The sequence below is a fragment of the Capra hircus genome, chromosome 10 (genome assembly GCF_001704415.2).
Source record: "Capra hircus breed San Clemente chromosome 10, ASM170441v1, whole genome shotgun sequence".
Classification (NCBI taxonomy): domain Eukaryota; kingdom Metazoa; phylum Chordata; class Mammalia; order Artiodactyla; family Bovidae; genus Capra; species Capra hircus.
This window is the reverse complement of record NC_030817.1, coordinates 97,925,640-97,947,264: the sequence shown is the minus strand read 5'-3', so window position 1 is coordinate 97,947,264 and position 21,625 is coordinate 97,925,640. Positions and strand designations below refer to the sequence as shown.

Sequence of the window (21,625 nt, the reverse complement as noted above, 5' to 3'; positions counted from 1 at the left end):
TCTTTTGATCTCATAAAACTACCTAAATACTGATGCCTTCCAAATTTATTTCAATAGTCCAGAGTTCGCCTCTGAGTGACTTGCATATCCTGTTGTCTACTTGGCATCTACACTCAAATGGCAGTGGCCAAAACGGAACCTCCCCTGCTCCCCGTGTCCAGCCCACTGTACTCAGGACGTGGCACCGACATCAACTGTGTTTGTCAGAGTAGAAGCTCGGTCGTCTCTGATTCTCTTTTTTTGAATGACTGCCACATTCAGCCCATCAGCAAGTTCTAGCTAGATCTCCAAAATATTTCTCTAGTGCACCCACTGTATTCATTTCCATGGAAACCCTCACTGATCCTGGTGTAGGTCAGGGGGATACTACCTACCAGTCAGATGCAATAGAACTTCCTAACTAGTGTCCTCCCTTGTAAACTGGTTTAATCTGTAAATGACATCATGGCGTTCCTTGCCTAACACTCTCCAGCAAACTCAGTGCCCTTGGACTGAAATCCAGTCTTGACACTATGGTCGTCAAGGTCCCACATGTCTCTCCACTCTTGTCTCTTCATTCATCGCCTTTCTCTCTGCCCCTTGACCTGCCACTCTGGTTTTCTTACATTTCCTTAAGCATGCTAAGCTTTTGTAGCCTATGGCCTTTACATGTGCTATCTCATCCGCTGGAATGTTCTTCTTCTGGCAGTTTATATGACTGGCTCTTCTCTTTTTCCAGGTGTTGCCTTAAGTGCTACTTCTCAAGATGACTTCCCTGATGACCACACCTGCTGTCACCTCCAATTTATCATTCTTTATTTCATCTCTTGTTTGTTTCCTTCATGGCGGTATACACAGACATAATTACTGTAGTAAATTGCTTTACGTCTGCTTCTTTGATTTTGTTTTTCTTTCTTGGTGAAAGTTAGTTCCATGGGGGCAGACTCTGTCTGCTACAAATCCTACCTTGTGGCCAATACATGGCAGAATGCCTGGCACATAGTGAGTATTCCGTCCACTGAATATTTAGTGAACAAATGAAAAAACAAAGGAACAAGCAGCTATTAAGGATGGGGGGTAAGGGAAGAGTAGAAGGAAATATTTCTTTCTTTAGCACTAAAGTATGTACTGTGATAAAGCCAAGAATTAAAATAATTTCAGGTGTTGATTAAACCCCGATGGTAAAAAGCAACTACACGATAGAAAATTTCTCTGGGGACATTATTGAACATGCTGTCAAATTGCAGAATTATGCTGTTGCAATGACTTAGCATTTAATAGGATGTGTTCTCTACAAATTTGGAAAATATCATAGATTTATTTCACTTGTGTTCAGTATTAGTATTCTCATCTCCCTTGAGCATGCTCAATTAGCGTTAGGACCTGCCTAGTGATTAGGGTAATCAATATTAACTGAGAAACAGCAAGGCAGTTCATTTTCCAAGTGTTTATAATTCTTTACCAGATAGATACGGAGCCTCGCAGACGAGTAGAGTGACAGTCTGACAAAGAAATCCTTATTGTCCTCTGTGGTGGCGGCTATAAGGGGCAAACACAGAGATCACGGTGGAACGAAACGGGCAGATTTGTCTCGGCCTGGATGGTGTCCTAAGGAAGCTGAGACTGTGGAGTTTGGTCTCAAAGGAATAAGAATTTGCTTGGTGGAAAGACTTTCCTTAAGACAGAATGGACAAGGACAGGGAAACATGATTAGGGTAGTGTGTTCTGAAACCTGCAACCAGAGGGACATGTAAGAGGAGAAATAGGCAATGAGTTTGAAGAGAGAGGCAAAACCAGATTGCTGAATTGACAGGGGGAGGGTGGCTTGGAATGGTTTTAATCTTGATAGCAATAAGATTATGTAATTTCCATTTTCAGAAGGTCACTGGAGGATGGATGATGGCTTCCAGTAGGAGAAATCTGGCTGTAGAGGTAAAAGGCATGGAAGAGGTCCTCCTGGAACTCTACAGAAAGAAGAGTCAGAGATGAAGCTCAGTAGAGAAGGGGCTCGTGAATGATTTTAAGGGGAAAAGGCTTTTTTTTTTTTTTTTTTTTTTCAGGAAAAATGAGATAGATTCTTCAGAATGGTAGCAAATTTTTTTAAAAAAAGCAATGTCACACACAAGCCAAGAGAAGAGATCTTTTTTTAGAAAAGAAGAAATGATTAATATCAGATCAAGCGAGATAAAGATTAAGTTGGAAGAACTAGAGTTCTTAATGAAGGTGTTTTGAGTGACACTTAGGCAGAGTTGTATTGGTGGGGTGATGGGTGATGAGGACAAAAGCCCCACAGAGGTGTTGGGGCTGAAAGAAAAGTGAGAAAATGGAGACTACTTAGGGAAGACACAGAGCCGGCGGGGACTCTGTGTTGAAGTGAAGTGAAGTCATTCCGTCATGTCCGACTCTTTGCTACCCCATGGACTGTAGCCTACAAGGCTCCTCTGTCCATGGAATTTTCCAGGCAACTGGAGTGGGTTGCCATTTCCTTCTCCAGGGGAATCTTCCCGACCTAGGGATCGAACTTGGGTCTCCTGCATTGCTTTACCGTCTGAGCCACCAGGGAAGCCCTTGTTTGTGTTGCTCTGATTTTAATGAATGGTGGGGATTTGAACTTGCTTGTATCGTCTGCTGAGAGGGAGAAAGCACAGGAACTGGGCTGTCTGTGGAGGGGAACTGGATTTCAGCGGAACACTGCTGTAAATAGGTGGAACAGAAGAGAGTGGAAATAAGGGGAAAGGAAGAGATGTAGGTGAGCTTGTGGCTGAAGTATAAAATGGAGGTATTTCCGATAGTGAGGGCAAGTGTAGGGACAGGAACAAAGCTGGCTCTGCAGAAACAGACTCCTGTCTGGAGCAGAAGCTGTAGGGGTCCGGGGATGATGGCAGAGACGCTGAGGGTTCAGCTGGCACTGAGAGCACGTGCCTGTGGTGGGCCCAGCCCACTTGCACGTCCCTGATGGAAGTTCCCGTGTGCCACCGGAACACGAGGCAGAAGGCTGCTGAGGATACTGGCGACACAGTGGTTGCAGTTCTGGGGAGGAAGGAGTGAACTGGCCTCATTAGGGAAGTGAGCAGGGAGGGCGATGGAAAGGCCTGGAAAGAGAGGGTAGCCTGCGTGAGGTCAGGGGACCAAGTGCTCTGGGAGTGATGGGGGAGGACCAGGAGAAATAGGAGCCTGGAAGTAACATGTCTGCATTATACATCGCTTTACCGCTCACCTCAGAAGGCACTCATTCTGCACGGATGCTGCCATTGCCCAGAAGGGCGTGGGGAAAGCCTGTCTTGGAATCGTGCTGAGAATCTGTAGCACAGCTTCTGTCTATCCGGTGTCTTGGTGCTTATGACTCCTTTTGGGGGTGGATTTGATTTGTTTCCAAGTCATTCAGAGCCATGTTTGGTAAAGAAAGGAGACAAACTGGGTAATATCATTTTCAGTAGAAATGGAAACGTAGGCTTAAATAACAGTATTGTTTTTCTTATGTGACTTACACTGGCCCTTGATAGCACTTTACCAAGAGTGATGATAGCGTTTCTAGAATGTATAAAGCCTCTCAAAGTAGCTAGTTGGAGGAAGACATCCTTTTGGACATAAGCATCTTAAGAGATTTTGGATTCACGTTCCTGAAGAGTTATAGAGTATCCTGTAAATACTCACTGGTAAACAGTTTAGAAGGCTTCTACCATTATATCTATACAATCTTTTGTATATCTTTATTATTGAACTCTGTTATGCCAGTGTGGTATTGAAAGTGGTGAACTGCACAAGAATATTTCTGTGGCCAACTTAATGACTTTATTTATGATCTGTTTCTTTCTTGGAAATTGGAAAGTCTAATTTTTACTGTCTCTTAGCATTTATTTATCAAACCCTCTGAGTTCCCTAGGTAGAAAGTTAATGATAAAGGCATACAGAAAACCATATGTTGCCATAATTTGTTGAAAATTTGATAAGAGATCCTGCTTATTCTCCAACTTTTTTGAAGTACCAGAAAGAAGTGATCATTTGGTCCTCAAATTCCTGTCCTTGCAAGTAGCACTGATGGCAGTGTTTGAATGACAGTATGGGCAGTAGCTGTGACCTGCAGGACAGTTAACTTAGAATCGGAATTTGTTACCATCTAAGTGCTGGGGGGAGGAGGAGAACTTGGCAACCCATTCCAGTATTCTTGCCTGGAGAATTCCATAAACCGAGGAGCCTGGCGGGCTACAGTCCACAGGATTGCAAAGAGTCAGACACGACTGAAGAATCTTAGCATGCAAGTGGTGAGGAGATGACTATTTTGACTCCAGAGGAGCAGAGATCATAGAATCCAATCATCGTGAAGATCTGCTCAGCCAGCTTCCTTTGCAACTCACTTACCTGAGAATGCACTGTTCTCACTTGGGTTGCTTTCTTCTCATGCTTTCTACAGAAATTGGCTTCCTACCAAAAGGCAAAGAATATGTCATCTCTCTCAGTGGGAGAGCGCTGTTGGCATTCTAGGCAGACAGGTCTGTTTTGTGCGTGGGACTCTCAGAACTACAGTGAGCTTGGCACCGCTGGCTTCCTGGCTGTAAATGCCAGTAGCCTTCACCAGTCACTGTGGCAGTCAGAAATGTCGCCACACATTTCCAGATGCCCCTGGCTGTTTATGATCTAGAGCCTGGGGGACTTGTTTACTGAACAGCCAGGGAAGGCAGGAAACATTTCTTTTCTGTTCCTTTTATCATCCATCTGTATTCTTTTTCTTTCCTTTCTTTGTTTTCGTTCATTGTGGAGTGAGGAATGACGGAAGTAGGGAAAAGGAACCTTTATTATAGAAAGAAAGATTGAAAACAAATTAATAATCCAAGGGAAGGCTTTGGGAGAGCAGAAGGAATGAGGTGAAATATAGAGCAGTAGCAAGGAAGCTGGGAGAAACGTTTTTGCCACATTTGTCTGTGGTCCCTTGTGATTTTCTTTCAGAAGCCAAAAATAAGATTATCTGTAAGAATGCTCCTGTATCGTTGCATTAGAGGCTATAACCAATTGCCCAGGCACTGTAAATAGATTTCACTGAGAATATGGCTAGAATTGTGCAAGGCTTAGATCTAGATCCTCAAGGAGAAGAACAACTTGTTACGAGACAAGTCTTTCTGACTTCATCTAAGGGGGAGGCGGAGGGGCGGGGTACATTACTGATAGGCCCCAGTCCCTTATTTTGAAATGATATCACTGACCTGATTATACAGGAGCAAAGACTCCAAAATAGCTTCCGCTCCTGTATCGTGAGTTTGTAATCTTAATTTTTACAAAATAAAGTTCCTCTGTGCCAATGCCATTTTCTTAAAATAGTGTACCTGGCTACTAGCATTTAGAAGTTAAGACCTAGTGCTCGCCATGATTGCTTAAAGTCACCTGTGATGTATTTTAAAATTCTGCACTAACCCTTGTGGACCATTCATGCCATACTGAAGCTGATTTTCTACTTTATTTTTTCAGTTGTTCATGGTGGACAATGGAGCAGATGACTGGAGAATAGCCATGACTTATGAGCGTATTTTCTTCATCTGCTTGGAAATACTGGTGTGTGCTATTCATCCCATACCTGGGAATTATACGTTCACATGGACGGCCCGGCTTGCCTTCTCCTATGCCCCATCCACCACCACCGCTGATGTGGATATTATTTTATCTATACCAATGTTCTTAAGACTCTATCTGATTGCCAGAGTCATGCTTTTACATAGCAAACTTTTCACTGATGCCTCCTCTAGAAGCATTGGAGCGCTTAATAAGATAAACTTCAATACGCGTTTTGTTATGAAGACTTTAATGACTATATGCCCAGGAACTGTACTCTTGGTTTTTAGTATCTCATTATGGATAATTGCCGCATGGACTGTCCGAGCTTGTGAAAGGTAAGTTTGTTTCTTTTCCTGAGAACATAATTTGCCTTATAGTGTCCTTAAAAGTGGGAGAAAGAACACATTTTAGACCAGAAACATGTAGAGACTTATGCTTGAAAATGTGGGATTCTATTATGAGCTTCTTTTAAATGAATGAGAAAGAACTTGTCTTAAGACACTTTGCATACAGCAATGCCTTGATGATTATGTATTTTTCTTTCTAATCTGACCAGTTTTCAGTAGAGGGCTGCCTTTTGCTGCCTTTATAATCAAAACTTGGAGACCTTCACATCGTGTAGCAGACTTCTATCAGAAATGCTTGTCTAATGGTAATACTGAGTCATTTTGGCGCCTCTTTGGTTATAGTGTTGATTATTGTTGAGACAAGTGGGGATGCCTCAAAGTGCTTTGCTGATTGTAGTGCCTACTTTTAATAGTGTTCATGTGATTATAGATAAGGGGCTGATAGGTGTGTATTTGGTTTTATTGAACTCTCAACAGTTAGTGAGAAGGGTCCATGTGTATTTGATATATTGTCTGAAGAGCTCTGGTAGTGCAGAGCTAGATGCCGTCTCAGAACTGCTCAGCGAGTCTGGGTTCATCAGTTAGAGCATCTGCAATATTAACCTTGCCATTTAATAACCAAGCAAAAATAGACTTGTTACGTAAATAGGAGGAACTGGAGAGGGAATCTATTGTGACCTTGGTGAAGAAAATTCCAGTTGAAATTAGGAATAGACATATAGCAAGGACTTAGAAGTTTATAGAACTATTAAATGTTGGAATGTTGGTGTTTGTAGTAACTAGGTCTTTTTAAATTTAGCTTTTGAAAGAAACTAAAATGTACACACACATACATACAAATAGTTTAACAAAGAAAAATGTCTGTATGAAAATTGTTGCAAAAATAACAAGCCCAGAACACACCTCCCCCATTTCTTCTTTCCAGAAGCAATCACTTTAAATTCATTTAGCCATTTCCTTGGTAACTACTTTTCAAAGTTCCAAATGATATTGCTTATACTGCTGCCTCTAGATTTTTCATCTAGATTTTTTGGGAAGTTAGGGTTTTAGTTTTCTTTCATTTTCATGTACACATTGCTTTCCTGACTCTACCCCCACAAAAATTAATTTTTCTTCCCAGTAAGTTACATAAACACCAATCATCTATATTCCATAGTTACATCATTATTGTTATTACTGTGTGAACTGCACTTATAGTTGAACTATGTGGTATATTATAATCATTTTGCCTTTTCTGCACATCCTTTTATTTTCTTTGAAATTAATAATCACCTCTTTATTTGCTTAGTTTTCTTAGTTTTTTATTTAATTAGTTTTCTTAGTTTTTGCTAATTTTCTATATACTTACCACTAAGTCATATGTAAATCCTTCTACATTATATAAATGTAATTTTACTAGATTTATATATGTATTAGAGAAAATTTATCAATTTTGCTTCAAACTTGAATGTCTGGGGACTTTTTAAACTGCTTGTCAGTCAAAGTGGAGGTTTCCTTTGCTTTATTTCTATGTTGCATATCTTTTTTCTTGAATCTCATTTTCCCCTCTTTCTTCACTTGTTCCCTCATTTTAACAAAATTCATCTTCTAGTAGCTTCTGAGGAAAGGTGGTGGGTGAGAGAGATTTTTCTGAGACCTTGCAGGTATGGCAACTTCATTCTTCTCTCTTGCTGGGTGGAAAGCTCTAGTTTGAAAAGCATTTCTCTTGGAACACTGGGAACTTCATTTACTTCTGACATCCAGGGTGCAGCAGTCTGATGCTGTTCTCATTTTTTAATCTTTTTTTTTTTTGATGGAAACTTTTAGGATCAGTAATCTACAATTTCAGCAGGGTATGCATGCTCAGTCACTCAGTCGTGTCCAGCTCTTTGTGACCCTATGTACGGTAGCCCACCAGGCTCCTCTGTCCATGGGATTCTCCAGGCAAGAATACTGGAGTGGACTGCCATTTCCTGCTCCAGCACAAGGGTATATCATGGTGTAATTATTCTATTTTAATGCAGTGAGCCTATCCAATCTTGGAATTAATCTCCTTCAGTTCTTGGAAATTTTCTTGAATTATTTAATGATTTTTATTCCTGTTTTTTGTTGTGTAGATATTGGTCCTTCTATATGAGTTCTATAATTTTCTTATTTCCCTCTGTGTTGTTTTCCACCTGTTTTTGCTTCATATATAAAAGATAATCTCAATTTTTCTTTCAAGGTCTTTCTTTTGAAATTTTATTTCTTCTTTACTATATATTAATTTCCATTATCTCATATTTAATCTTCAAATGCCCATTTTTAAAAACTAGCGTCACACTTCTTTATTCATAAATGTACTGTTTTATTTTTTTAGAGATGTTAATGGTAATCTTTAATATTTTTTCTTTGTGTATTTTCTGTTTCCCCAGAGATGTACTTTTCTGGGTTTTTGTTTGTTTTTGTTTTGGCTTCAGTCTTTTTTAGAAGTTTTCCTTCAGTATTTAGGTAACTTTAGCAGTCCCCTTATACTTAAGATTGAGGAACTAAAGACCTGATTAGAAGCTTTCTGTACAGATCTAGAACTTGTCAACCGTGGACTTCACTACATGGTGATTAGGGTGGGAGCGTAGAATATCGATTTCAGTATCTTTACATAGTTTTAATCTGACTGACTCATGAAATATCTGTTTTGAAAGTGAAAAGTGAAAGTGTTAATCACTCAATCCTGTCCGACTCTCTGCAACCCGATGGACTATAGCCCGCCAGGCTCCTCTGTCCATGGAATTTTCCAGGCAAGAATACTGGAGTGGGTTGCCCTTTTCCAAGGGCCCTTTTCCAAAGCCTCTTCGAAACTCAGGGATCAAACACAGGTCTCCTGCAATGCAGGCGGATTCTTTACCATCTGAGCCAACAGGGTACTGTCCTGCAATGAAGGTAGATGCCTGGGTGATGGTATTGTGGAAATTGAAAGATGGGACAAAAAGAAGAGTTTTCATTTAGTATGTGAATATTTATTTATCTTCCTAGTTGCAACGGAGTTAGGCTGGCTCTCTCCAGTGCGTAATGCCCTGTAGTCAGCTTACAGACCTTGGGTTTTACCTCTCTAGACAAGAAACTTGCAGACTTCTGCCAGGTTGGTAAAAGGCATTACCAGCAACACAGAGTAGAAGCAGGAATCTAGGTGTCTAACTGCTTCTGTACAGTATTTGAACCTGTCCTTTCACTGAAATCTCCATCATCATCTCCTCTCACTGAGGTACCGGTGCGAGATTCCTGAGTCTTTGGTGTGTGTATGGAGAGAGGGGCAAGGTTGCTGGTTCTCAGTGCAGATATGGCGGCTTTCTGACCAATACTGGTCTAGAATTCTCATTTCTCAAGTCAGGTAAGCCACTTACCATTTGTCAGTTGGCTTTCTAGCTACTTTATTACCGTCTTGTCACTCATAGCCCATGCAGGAGCTGTGCTTTTCCTGTTTGCTTTCTAGTCATTTTAAGAGGGTTTAGGGAGGGAGCAGAGGCCTGTGTGTTTGTTGAGTCCACCTGCTTTTATGAGAAATTCCCTGGTGACTAGGTTTTATTACTGTGTATCTGAACCTTTTTTAAAACTTCTCTACATAAGTACGATATTTGAGGGATTAAAATTTTCCTTTTAAAGAAAGGTCGACCCCTTATGGTGTGCTTTGTTCCCTAGCAATCGTGGTACTTAGAGGCTTATGATATTTTCTGGAGCAGTTGTACCTGTAACATTTGGAGAATCAATATGGTAAACTTTAGTTGATACACCCGTGTGGTCTATGAAGATGACTCTTACTTTATAGTTGTGCATAGTGTTAAAGCATTAGTTGTTCAGTCATGTCTAACTCTGCGAACCCACGTGCTATAGCCTGCAAGCTCCTCTGTCCATGGAGTTCTCCAGGCAAGAATACTGGAGTGGGTAGCCATTCCCTTCCCCAGGGGACCTTCTCAACCTGGGGATCAATCCAGGTCTCCCGCATCGCAGGCAGATTCTTTGCTGTCTGAGCCACCAGGGAAGCCCCAGAATGGTGCACAACAATATAACAGTGGGGGTAAAAGCATAATCAAACAGTTTGTACATCCAGAGCATCTGGTCCCTACTGCATCTGCTTCCCAAGGGCCGATTACATACCATAGCTTCAGTATCCTGCACATGCCATTCATTTTCTTTTCAAAATGGTTCATCATAACTTTTTGATCCACTGTCCCCAAATACAGAAAGCCCAAGGCAAGCTGTGTCAACTCTTTTCACATCCCAAAGTATGTGTGTGTTTTTAACACACTGAGGTTATTAGATGACGGACCTTCCCTGTTTTCATATAAAGAGGCACAAGGAAGCAAAAATTGTGTTTCATATCAGGAATGAGTCTGTAGCCAAGAGTTACCTAATAGACCAAATCCATGGGTTGGGGAAGGGAGCACGCCCGGACTCGTGACTGGGACACTGGGGCTTAGTGTCAGTTGTGCAATTTAGAGGCTGAACAACCTTGGGCCAACCAATTTGCTTCTTTCTGCCTTGGATTCCTCATTGCAAACTACATGGATTTATAAACTTTTCTCTTCCAAAGATAACATTTTATAATTGTACAAGTGTAGAGAAGAAAATCATTAACCAGTGTTGTGATAGTAGGAGATTTTCCCTATTCTGTTTTTCATTAAACTTCCCATTTTGTTGCACAGATCTCTAGACTATAACTTGTAAGATACAAAGATATTTTTAAAAATTTGCTTTGTTTTCGCAAGTTAATTTTGAATGTGATGTAGCCTGCATATTTCTCTTCCTTAGCTGCTTGCTTTCTGGCCTGCTTTCCATTCTTTTCTGAAATTTGCAATACTGAAATATAATACACAACCCTCCTGTTATTTGGTTTGGAATTTGGATTTGTATGAGCTCTACCAGGCCCATCTTTGAGCCCTCCAAGCATTCTTTCCATATACAAGGGTATTCACACCCGACAGAACTTCTCTTCTTAATTAGAATAACTCTAAAAATATTTTTTTAAAGGAGAGAGCTTTCCAGAGAGAGACAGGCAGATGGCTTTCTGAAGCAGTTTGTTTTGCAAACCTATCTGTCCCCTTCTACCAAGTAGAGCACATATAGATGTTTCTGGAAAATGTTCTCCACTAATGAGGAGGCATCCTATAGGAGGCATCTATTCCTGATATTACTTTCCATGTACCTCTGATTTGCCTTTATTTAAGAACTTTTTCTCTTTTTCCTTTCTTTCTCCCCTCCTGTCCTTCTTCCCTCCCTCCTCCCCTCCCTCCTGCTACTCTCTCTCTCTTCTTTCTTTCTTTCTTTGATAAGAGGAAGCAGAGTGGCAAATATCTGGCATCATTTCTGTGGCCTCCATTTGTCAGGAGGAGGCTGCCTGAGACCAGATCACAGCATCCCTCTCTCTGATTCTGGTCTGGCCTTGTGTTGCAGACATCAGACCTGCAAAGAACACTCCTTTTGGAAGCACCCTGGGAAGTGTGGCCTCAGGCTGTTTCAGAGAAACTTCAGGAGCATTTATATTAAAAGAAGTCTGTCTTCCAGAGATCATGGTCCTGAAAATTGGGATTATCCCATCCTGACTTACACTTTTTCAGACTTTACCAGCTCTATGAAGATGGCATAGGTTAGTGTTCATCCCAAAGTGTATTTCACTGAACACTGTTTCAAAGGAAGGTGAGGAGCTGTTTTGAAAGCGGTGGGGCTGGATTCTGTGGGCCAGCTCTGTGCTACATAAAGAAAAGTGTTTTTTTCCCCTTTTTACTTCTTAGCTTATTTAATATGTGAATGTGCATCGAGAATATCCAAAAGGAGGAAAGAACATTTATTTGATCAACACCATGCTCTGTCAATACTGAAGCTTCCAAAGAAGATAGAAAAGGATTGTAACTTTCTACACAGTTTGAGAATTTTTAAAAATGTTTCTTTGTTCAATACATTCTTTTGCTTTTGGCTGCAAGTTTTATAATGTGGGTGAGGGGTCAACTTTGGGATGGAGCTGAAGAAGGGGGAAAGAAAGATAGGCTGGGCACTTTGGTGGCAATGTTACCAAGCTGAAAAGCAACCATTGTGGAAGTCTGTAATAAACTAGAGATGCTAGGAACTGTTTCTGTCACTGGAAAAGATTCCTTTAATTAAGACATTGTAGACAGAAACACTGTTTTTATTCAGCTCATTGTTTTATCTCTAAGAGCATTTAAGTGTGCATTAACTAATAGGCACTAGTTGAGAGAAAATTTTCTAAAAATGACTTAAGAATAGTTTGCTTTTTTTTTCAAAGTGGGAAAATTGGAGAAGCAAACAATAAAATTTATTTTGAATAGCTTCTTATCATCTAAACTGCATTTTAGGTGGATTAAGAAGAAATTCTTTCCATCACTAAAAACAGATGAAAATAAATTTGTTGCTTACTTGCTAAATTATCCAAGACAACCTGAGGAATGGAGTTTCAATTGTGTTTAGAATCTGCCATTTGGTGTCTTAAAAGCATGTTTCATTTCTTCCCTTAATCAGTTTGGACTTTTTTAAAATTCTGTCACTTATAGTTCATTTTTGTTAATTGCTTGAAGGTGATTTCTGAAATGCAGTTGAAACTTACTCTATTATACTGTGGGATATTGTGGAATATCACCATCAAATCATGTCCCATAATGAAACTTTGTACAACATACGGGTCAGCCTGCCCAGCCTGCTGTTTTTAACACAAGGATTGGCTATGTCTTCAGGCATCAGTATTATGAAGGGGGGCTTGCTAAGGAAAATCGTGGTAGAATTAGAATATCTTGTTTTGTAACTAAACAGACTTTTATCCTTTTAGCACCAATTCATAAAGCACATCTGATTTGGGCCTCCACTTTCTATAGAATATGAATGCTGAATATCATCTAAATTTTATCCATACTAAGATAAAATGAATACCCTTATTCCTGAAAACCAAAATAACCAAATTTACAATGGTAGTTGTTTGTGTTCTCAGTCGCTCAGTCATGTCCAACCCTTTGCAACCCCTTGGACTATTGCCCACCAGGCTACCCTGTCTATGGAATTTTCCAGGCAAAAATATTAGCAGGTTGTCATTTCCTCCTCCAGGGGATCTTCCCAACCCAGGGACTGAGGCTGTTTATATTTAGGAAATTAATTAACCATTGTGGAGGTTACCTTTTTTATAACTAGAGGTGAACCTGTCACTCTAAAATCATATACATTTACAACTTCCTCTATATAGAGGACAATTTTATATAACACTGAACTTGAAGTTTCGATAAGTAATAAGGTATTTAAATGGTTAAGTGATCTGTGTTCTAATTTTCAAATTTCTTGTTTCAAAAAAGTTTTCATTTACTTTAGTTTTTCAGTAAGACATAAACCAGTTTGCAGAGAAGGCAATGGCACCCCACTCCAGCACTCTTGCCTGGAAAATCCCATGGGCAGAGGAGCCTGGTAGGCTGCAGTCCATGGGGTTGCGAAGAGTCGGACACGACTGAGCGACTTCACTTTCACCTTTCACTTTCATGCATTGGAGAAGGAAATGGCAACCCACTCCAGTGTTCTTGCCTGGAGAATCCCAGGGATGGGGGAGCCTGGTAGGCTGCCATCTATGGGGTCGCACAGAGTCAGACACGACTGAAGCGACTTAGCAGCAGCAGCAGCAAACCAGTTTCTCAAGGAGGAGAGGTAGATGGGATCTGAAAGTCTCACTTGTTCTATTTATTTATTTTTATTATTTAAATAAAATCACATGTAGGGGAGTGCAAAGTGAGAAGCTACATAGAACACAAGCTTGTTTTCCTGATCTGCCACGTATGATTTAGTTTTTACATCTTTAGGAAATCACCCAGAGGCCTATCCTTTTTCAAGCCTTGATCCCCAGCGATGCCTCAGTTCCTGTTGATTTACTTAAATTTGAAACATGTTACTTGTGATCAATTTTCTTTGATAGTTGTAGAAGTAGTCATAAACTAGGCATCACAGTGCTTAGGAAGCATCCTGCCAGCACCTTGATTTATTGCAGTATCCTGGATAATTAGATTATTTTCCACCACTTAAGTTTCAGCTGTTGCTAAGTAAACTAAACATTTCATCAATGGGTTTGTAATCTGTGGTTGATGGTAATGTAATACTTTGTAAACTTATACTTCCAGGGTCTGATTCATACATACGGATATAGCATTTTCAGGCTCATAAGTGAGTCACAACTCTAAAATGGGCCCTTTCAAGTTATAAAAGTCGGCAGTTTGAAATCATTCATCGTACATCTGTGCCTCACAAAGCATCAATGCTCAGTATAATGTTTGCCAAATAGATTGGTTGTTAAAGTCTTACAGAAAGAAAGTCAGGACTCTCTCCAACTCGATTTTATCTTTATTCCTATGTAGATAGGAATTGTTTTTTTGGTCTGTCTCCTGAGATAACAATTAGGATTAATATTTGTTTGCAAGGTCCTTTGAGATCCTGGTCTGGTTGAGTACAATTTGAAAATACCAGCAGTGGTTATGTTCAAGCAGAAACAAATGAGAAGCCGAGCAGCTCAGCAATCCAACCTCGCAATCCAGTCAGCTCATCACGGTCCTCGTATCCCAACATTCTTTCTTGCCAATGTCCAAATTCTATGCAGTATGTGTTCTGAGTGTCTTCCCATTTTGGAAAACCCTTTGGTCATCTGTATATAGTACATTATGCAGAGTGTGTGTATGCAGTTCTGAGCAAGGCCCTTCTTTTCTCCAGCTTCAGAACCACCATGCCAGATAAAAAGAAAGATCGTAAAGTCTAAATGTAGATGTCCTGACAGTCAAGCTGTTTTGTCTTTAAGAAAACTAGTGTATGTCTGAGACATCCAGTGGGGCCTGTTTGGCAAAAGCACAAGTGTTCCCTTCTTGCCTATAGGATTGTCTATGTTCTATTTCCTTTCAAACTTCATATCCTTTATTTATTTTTTAATTGTAGCTTTTTAAAACTTCATTTTATTTTATATTAGAGTATAGCTGATCTACAATATTGTATTTGTTTCAGGTATACAGCAAAGTGATTAAATTATATATATATATATATATATATATATATTCTTTATCAGATTCTTTTCCCATATAGGTTATTATAGACTGTTGAGTAGAGTTCTTTGTGCTATAGAAGTCCTTGTTATCTGTCTTATATATAATAATGTATATATATGGATCCCAAACTCTGAATTAATTCCTCACCCCCTCTTTTCCTTTGGTAAGTTTGTTTTCAAAGCCTGAGTCTGCTTCTGTTTTGTAAATAAGTTCATTTGTATAATTTTTTAGATTCCACTTATAAGTGATTTCATATATTTGTTTTTCTCTAATTTCACTTAGTATGATAGTCTCTAGGTCTGTCCACATTGATGCAAATGGCATTATTTCATCCTTTTTATGACTGAGTAATATTCTATTGTATACACGTACCACTTCTTCTTTATCCATGTGTCAGTCATTCAGTTGTACCCAACTCTTTGTGACCAGACACATTAAAAAAATATTTTAAAAAGCTAAGATCTTGGCATCTGGCCCCATTACTTCATGGCAAATAGAAGGAGAACAGGTGGAAGCAGTGACAGATTTCCTCTTCTTGGGCTCTAAGGTCACTGCAGATGGTGACTGCAGCCATGAAATCAGAAGATGTTTGCCTCTTGGCAGGAAAGCTATGACAAACCCAGACAGTGTGTTGAAAAGCAGAGATACTACTCTGTCAGCAAAGGTCTGTATAGTCAAGGCTATGGCTTTCCAGTGGTCACATACGCTTGTGAGAGCTGGACTGTAAAGAAGGCAGAGTCCCAAAGGATTGAGGCCTTTGAACTGCAGTGTTGGAGAAGACTCCTGAGAGTCCCGTGGACAGCAAGGAGATCCAACCAGTAAACCTCAAGGTAAATCAACCCTAAATACTCATCGGAAGGACTTATGCTAAAGTTGAAGCTCCAGTATTCTGGTCATCTGATGTGAACAGCTGACTCATTGGAAAGATCCCTGATACTAGGAAAGATTGCAGGCAGAAGAAGAAGAGGGCACCAGAGGATGAGATGGCTGGACAGCATCACTGATGCAATGGACATGAACTTGGGCAAACTCCGGGAGATGGTCAGAAACAGGGAGGCCCTGGCATGCTGCAGTCCTTGGAGTTGCAGAGTCAGACACGACTGTGCCACTGAAAAACAACAATATCCCTTTGTATACAAACACCACATCTTCATCCATGTGTGTGTGTTGGTTACTCAGTCGTGTCCAATTCTTTGTGACCCCATGGACTGTAGCCCTCCAGGTTTCTCTGTCCAAAGAGTTTTCCAGGACAGAATACTGGCGTGAGTTGCCATTCCTTTCTCCAGAGGATCTTCCCAACCCAGTGACTGAACCCAGGTCTCCTACATTGCAGGCAGATTTTTGACCATCTGAGCCACCAAGGAAGCCCTTCTTTATCCATTATATCCTTTGTCTTTAATGTCACCATATGGCAAAATAATGCTAGAATAACAAAAAAATTCAAAGCAAAAAAATTGCTTTTATATGAGACAAAATGTACAAATTCTGAACATTTATAGAGTTTAGACAAATCTGCCTTCTAGTTTAAAGTTAAACTTGTATAACCTTAGAACATGTCAGTGGGCTTGCTTCATGTTATAATAATTCTGATAGGGAATGTAGGTTTTAGAATTGTATCCCAGAGCTGGTGTTGTGGTGTAGACTCCTGGCTTAACTCACTTGAGAGAGTCTGGATGGACTGTGTCCCCACTGCTTGCCTGGCCAAGCAGACTCTGATCTATTGTTGCTTCCTGAGGGCCCACAAAGGGGAGTGTCAATCCTTGAACTCCCTCACTCTGCTAGTTCCAGCCCTGTTTTGTCTCTAATTCACACTCCTGAGCTCAGTCACTCAGCTGTGTCTGATTCTTGGCAACCCTGTGGGATGTAGCCCACCAGCATCCTCTATCCATGGTATTTTCCAAGCAAGAATACTGGAACGGGTTGCCATGCCCTCCTCCACGGGATCTTCCTGACCCAGGGATCTAAGCCGAGTCTCCCCTGGCTCCTACACTGCAGATGGATTCTTTACCACTGAGCCATCACTTCAGAATCCTTTGGATTAATAGTCTGCTGCTGCTGCTGATGCTAAGTCGCTTCAGTCGTGTCCAACTCTGTGCGACCCCATAGACAGCAGCCTACCAGGCTCTCCCGTCCCTGGGATTCTCCAGGCAAGAACACTGGAGTGGGTTGCCATTTCCTTCTCCAGTGCATAAAGGTGAAAAGAGAAAATGAAGCCGCTCATTTGTGTCTGACTCTTAGCGACCCCCTGCAGCCCACCAGGCTCCTCCGTCCATGGGATTTTCCAGGCAAGAGTACTGGAGTGGGGTACCATTGCCTTCTCCGGATTAATAGTCCAGTCATTGCCAAATCATCAAGGATATGGGAAAATGCCCAGCCAGCAGATATTTCAACATAGCATGGTGGCAAAGTCAAAGCCATTTTGAGTACATGGTCATGATTCAATAAATGTTTGGTGAATAAATAAATATAAAAACTTCACACAGACTTCCACCATATTTTTTTTTGCTAAGGGGTGAAAGGAAAAGAGGATTCTTGTCATTCTTGCAGGTTTCTTTTTAATAACTTTATTGAGGTATAATTGTGATACATAGTTCAATTGTATAATTTCATAGTTGTAATTGTGTAGACCTGTACAACCATCTGGAGCAGGAAATGGCAACCCGCTCCAGTATTCTTGCCTGGAGAATCCCATGGACGAGCAGCCTAGCAGGCTACAGTCCATGGGGTTGCAAAAAGTCAGACATGACTGAGAGCCTAAGCACAGCGCGGCACAGCGACCTACACTACATAGGCGGAGGGCATGGCAGTGTACTCCAGTATTCTTGCCTGGAGAATCCCATGGACAGAGGCGCTGGTGGGCTATTGTCCATAGGGCTGCAAAGAATCGGACAGAACAGAAGCGACTTAACACTGTGCAACCATCACCACTATCGAGTTTTAAAACAGTTCCATCACCCCTCCCCCCATACCAAATCCCTTGTTCCTATTTACATCAAGTCCCTGCTCCCTCCAGTCCCAGGCAACCACTAATACACTATCTCCGTACATACACTCTTCTGAGCTTCAGATAATATGCAGTCAGATAATATGTAATTTATTTTTGCATCTGGCTTCTTTTTCTTAAAGATTTTGACGTTTAGCCATGTTGTGGTACGTATCATAGTTTCTTTACTGATGAATAGTAGTCTGTGGTAAGGATAAGCCACATTTGTTCATACATTCACCAGCTGATGCACGTTTAGTTCCTGTCTGGGGCTCCTGTGCATAGGATGGTTGTGAACTTTTGCAGGCAAGTCTCTGTGTAAACATACATTTCTGTTATTCCTAAAGAAACACTTAGGAGCGGCTGCGCCAGTTTACATTCTCCTCGGCAGTCAGCCATATATGAGAGTTCCAGTTTCATCCCATTCTTGACAACATTGTCAATCATATCCATATATATGGATATGTCATATCGTCAGTCGTATATAGAGAGAGTTTTCGTTCAGTTCAGTTTAGTAGCTCAGTCATGTCTAACTCTTTGTGACCCCATGGACTTCAGCACACCAGGCCTCCCTGTCCATCACCAACTCCCGGAGTTTATTCAAACTCATGTCTGTCGTGTCAGTGATGACATCCAACCATCTCATCCTCTGTCATCCCCTTCTCCTACCTTCAATCTTTCCCAGCATCAGAGTCTTTTCCAATGAGTCAGTTCTTTGCATCAAGTGGCCAAAGTATTGGAGTTTCAGCTTATCTTTGTTACCTAATCATGTAATCTTTCTGGTGAGTTTCAAGTGGTCTTGTTTTAATTTATAGTTCTCTAATGGTTAATGATGATGAACATCTTTTCATGTGATCACCAGCCATTTGTGTATCTTTTTTGGTAAAATATCTGTTTAGTCTTAGCATTTTTTAAAACTGGCTCATTTATCTTATCAAATTGTAAGAGTTCTTTATTATTCTAGCTTCTGGTTCTTTATCAGATATATGATTTGCAAATGTTTTCTGTGGCTTCTCTTTTCATTTTCTTTGCTGTTTTTTGAACACACTGAAACCTTGTACATTTGCCTTTCTCTGAATCAGCCTTGCCTCCCAAAACCTTACGAGATGAAAGCCACCTACACATACCCAGTGGACTGTGAACTCTTTGAAGAGACTTGAATCTCTTGTTAAGTTTCCTGTTTCATGTGATTCTCCTTCCTGCCCTTTTCCTACCCTGAAGTCTTGCTTTTCTAGTAACCACTATTTTCTAGTAACAGAAAACAGAGATAGAAGCAAAGGAGATTGTTTTTTCAGCTCAACTTCTATACTTTTCTAGTTCTTGCATTGCTTTGATAATTGTAGTAGCTATGAAAAATGAAGTCCAAACGCTATCTGTCATTTTTGCACTTAAGGTGAAGATGTTCCCCACTTGATACTCCCCTTCCCAAGCTGAGGTAAAAATTTCATTTGATTAATCCACAGCTCTCTTCATGACCAAAGGCAGGCGTTTGTAACGTGCCTGAGCCTGTTTTAAGGATGTGGGTAAAGATTGCTAAAAGCCAGTCTCCCCCTCTTCTTTGTATGACCTTGCTAGATTTGATGACAGTCCACAGTCACGACTTTGAAACAGTGATGCTCTAGCTATGGGCTACCTGACCAGATGACTCTTGTTTGATTATTCTTCATAGCGTAAATCACAGGGACATGGCAATTGACATTCCACACTCAACTTCACAGTGGCTCAGGGGCAAAATATTTTTGAGTGACTAGTACCTAGTGCCTTTACACTGAGGTTTCTTCTTATAGATCTCACGTTCTGAAAGTTTGTCTGTGTTACTTAGAATGTACTCTATTGAAGCCATATCTCATCTCCTGCATTGGCAAGTGAGTTCTTTACCACTGGCACCACCTGGGAAACCCTAACAGAAGATGCAATTTAAAAATAAGGTTTAGCAGACTTTGTGGTGTCTATTGTTGTAGCTTTAGAACCTCTCACGAAACTCATGTAACGAGCTCATGTAAGAATGATAGCCTGCAAATACGAAAGCCACAGTGAAAGGCACAATGTATTCAAACTGAGTTGGATTCGCAGAAAATATCTTTGCCAGTGTTCATAGTGGAAACTTAAATTCAGTAACTTTCTTGATTTAAAGAAATAGTACCCAATATTTCGTGTGATTGGGCGTATTAGAGATCATATGCTCTCTGGTTTTGAATAAAACTGGGGAGAGGCTCTGTATCAATGGAGAATTATCCTGCATCTGTACTCATTACTTTGAGGTAGCTTTATGCTTTTGTCCCAGAAGGCCTTACTAAATGAAGCATCAGGGACAGAAAGATCAGCTTTGATCAGTAGTTTTAATCTGGTTTAGTGGTGGCCAGCCCTTAGAATTTCTGGCTGGTTCTATGTCTGAAAAGGGATGAATTTCTTAGCGTTCCTTCACCACTGTTATTATGGTAGTGTGTCTACCATGCTTTCTAGTAGTTAGATGTTTTTTCAAAATAAGTTCTAAGAAGCTCAGAGGTGTCCCTATGAAGTAAGAGGCCACTCTTTCAAGTTTTTGTACAGTTCACTCCTTAAACTCCTTCCTGTTTAAGGAGTCTTCATTTCTGAAATACTGATATTTTTTGTTCCTCTTCTCATCCACCATCCATGCCTCTATCATCGGGATCCCTGTTCTTTTAACTCTCCTGAGGTCTTTGGCATTTCTCATGATGGAGCAGGTATTTGGGTAGAGGTGTGGTAGTGGGTGGTTGGATGGCAAAGAGACTCAAGGTGCCTTGTTATACAGGCTTGATGTGGTCTCTGAGGAAGAACTAAAAAGGGATTGTAGTTATTTGGCTTTGGTATAATATGAGCAAAACTTTTACCTGGTCCTGGTTAGGTGAGGGGATGAGTTTTCTCTCTGGTTTAAAGGTATTCTTTGAGCACCTGTGGTATTCTATATTCGGTGCAAATGGGGTAGTTATAAACGCCACACCTGAGCTCAACTTCTCGAGAATAAAGACCAGATCTAGCACCACCTTGAGCCCGTAGTCCAGAGCCCTGTAATATCTGGGTCAGAGGAGACCTTACAAATCCTCTAATTCTGTCAGGTCAAGATTGATACCACTACCGTCGCTCCATGAAGACTTATAAATGATTGCACACAAATGTTTACCCGTGAGTCAGGACAATAGAAGGCTGTTTTGTAACACTGCATGAGTGACTTCATGTATTAAAGTTGAACCCTAGAAGAGTCATTTTGAAAAATACTACTAATGGGAATAATGTCTGTTCAGTGTAGGAAAGAATTTGTATGTCTTTATTTTATCATCTTCTAAAAATGGGTTCAATGGCAAGAGCTTTACTCTTTAGTAAGTTAAAAGGGGTTAATGAGGAACTCTGTTAATTTAAAATTTCTTTCAAGCAGGGGCAAAAATAGCACTTGGTGAACTTTTGAAGAGGGCAGGGACATTGGTCTTGGAAATCTGAAAGCTCCCTTGTGTGCTGGACAGGCAGGCAGACGGCCGCACAGAATCGTGGCAGGCCTGGCACCGTGCTGCTGGCAACGCCTCTCTGTGTTCAGCCTAGAAGGATCTTCATTGACTCTGCTGAAGCCACAGACTTCTGACAGTTTCTCGGTCTTTGATCTTGGGTGTTGCTTTAGGGGCTCTCAGCATCTGTGTGGCTCTGAGCACTGGCTGGGATTTGTCAAGGGAAGGCAGAGGGAACCCCACCCGAGGTGACATTAGTGAGAGAATTCCACGGTGCAGAGAAGCCCTGGC

General features: G+C 40.8%; 1 protein-coding gene across 1 annotated transcript in view; it reads left to right on the top strand.

Annotated features, from left to right (window-relative positions):
* Positions 1-21,625, top strand: part of KCNN2 (potassium calcium-activated channel subfamily N member 2) — a 529,203-nt gene that overhangs the window by 397,047 nt on the left and 110,531 nt on the right. The window contains exon 6 of the mRNA XM_018053733.1: positions 5,440-5,858. Coding sequence (XP_017909222.1) covers positions 5,440-5,858 — 419 coding nt within the window. The remainder of the gene's footprint in view (positions 1-5,439; positions 5,859-21,625) is intronic.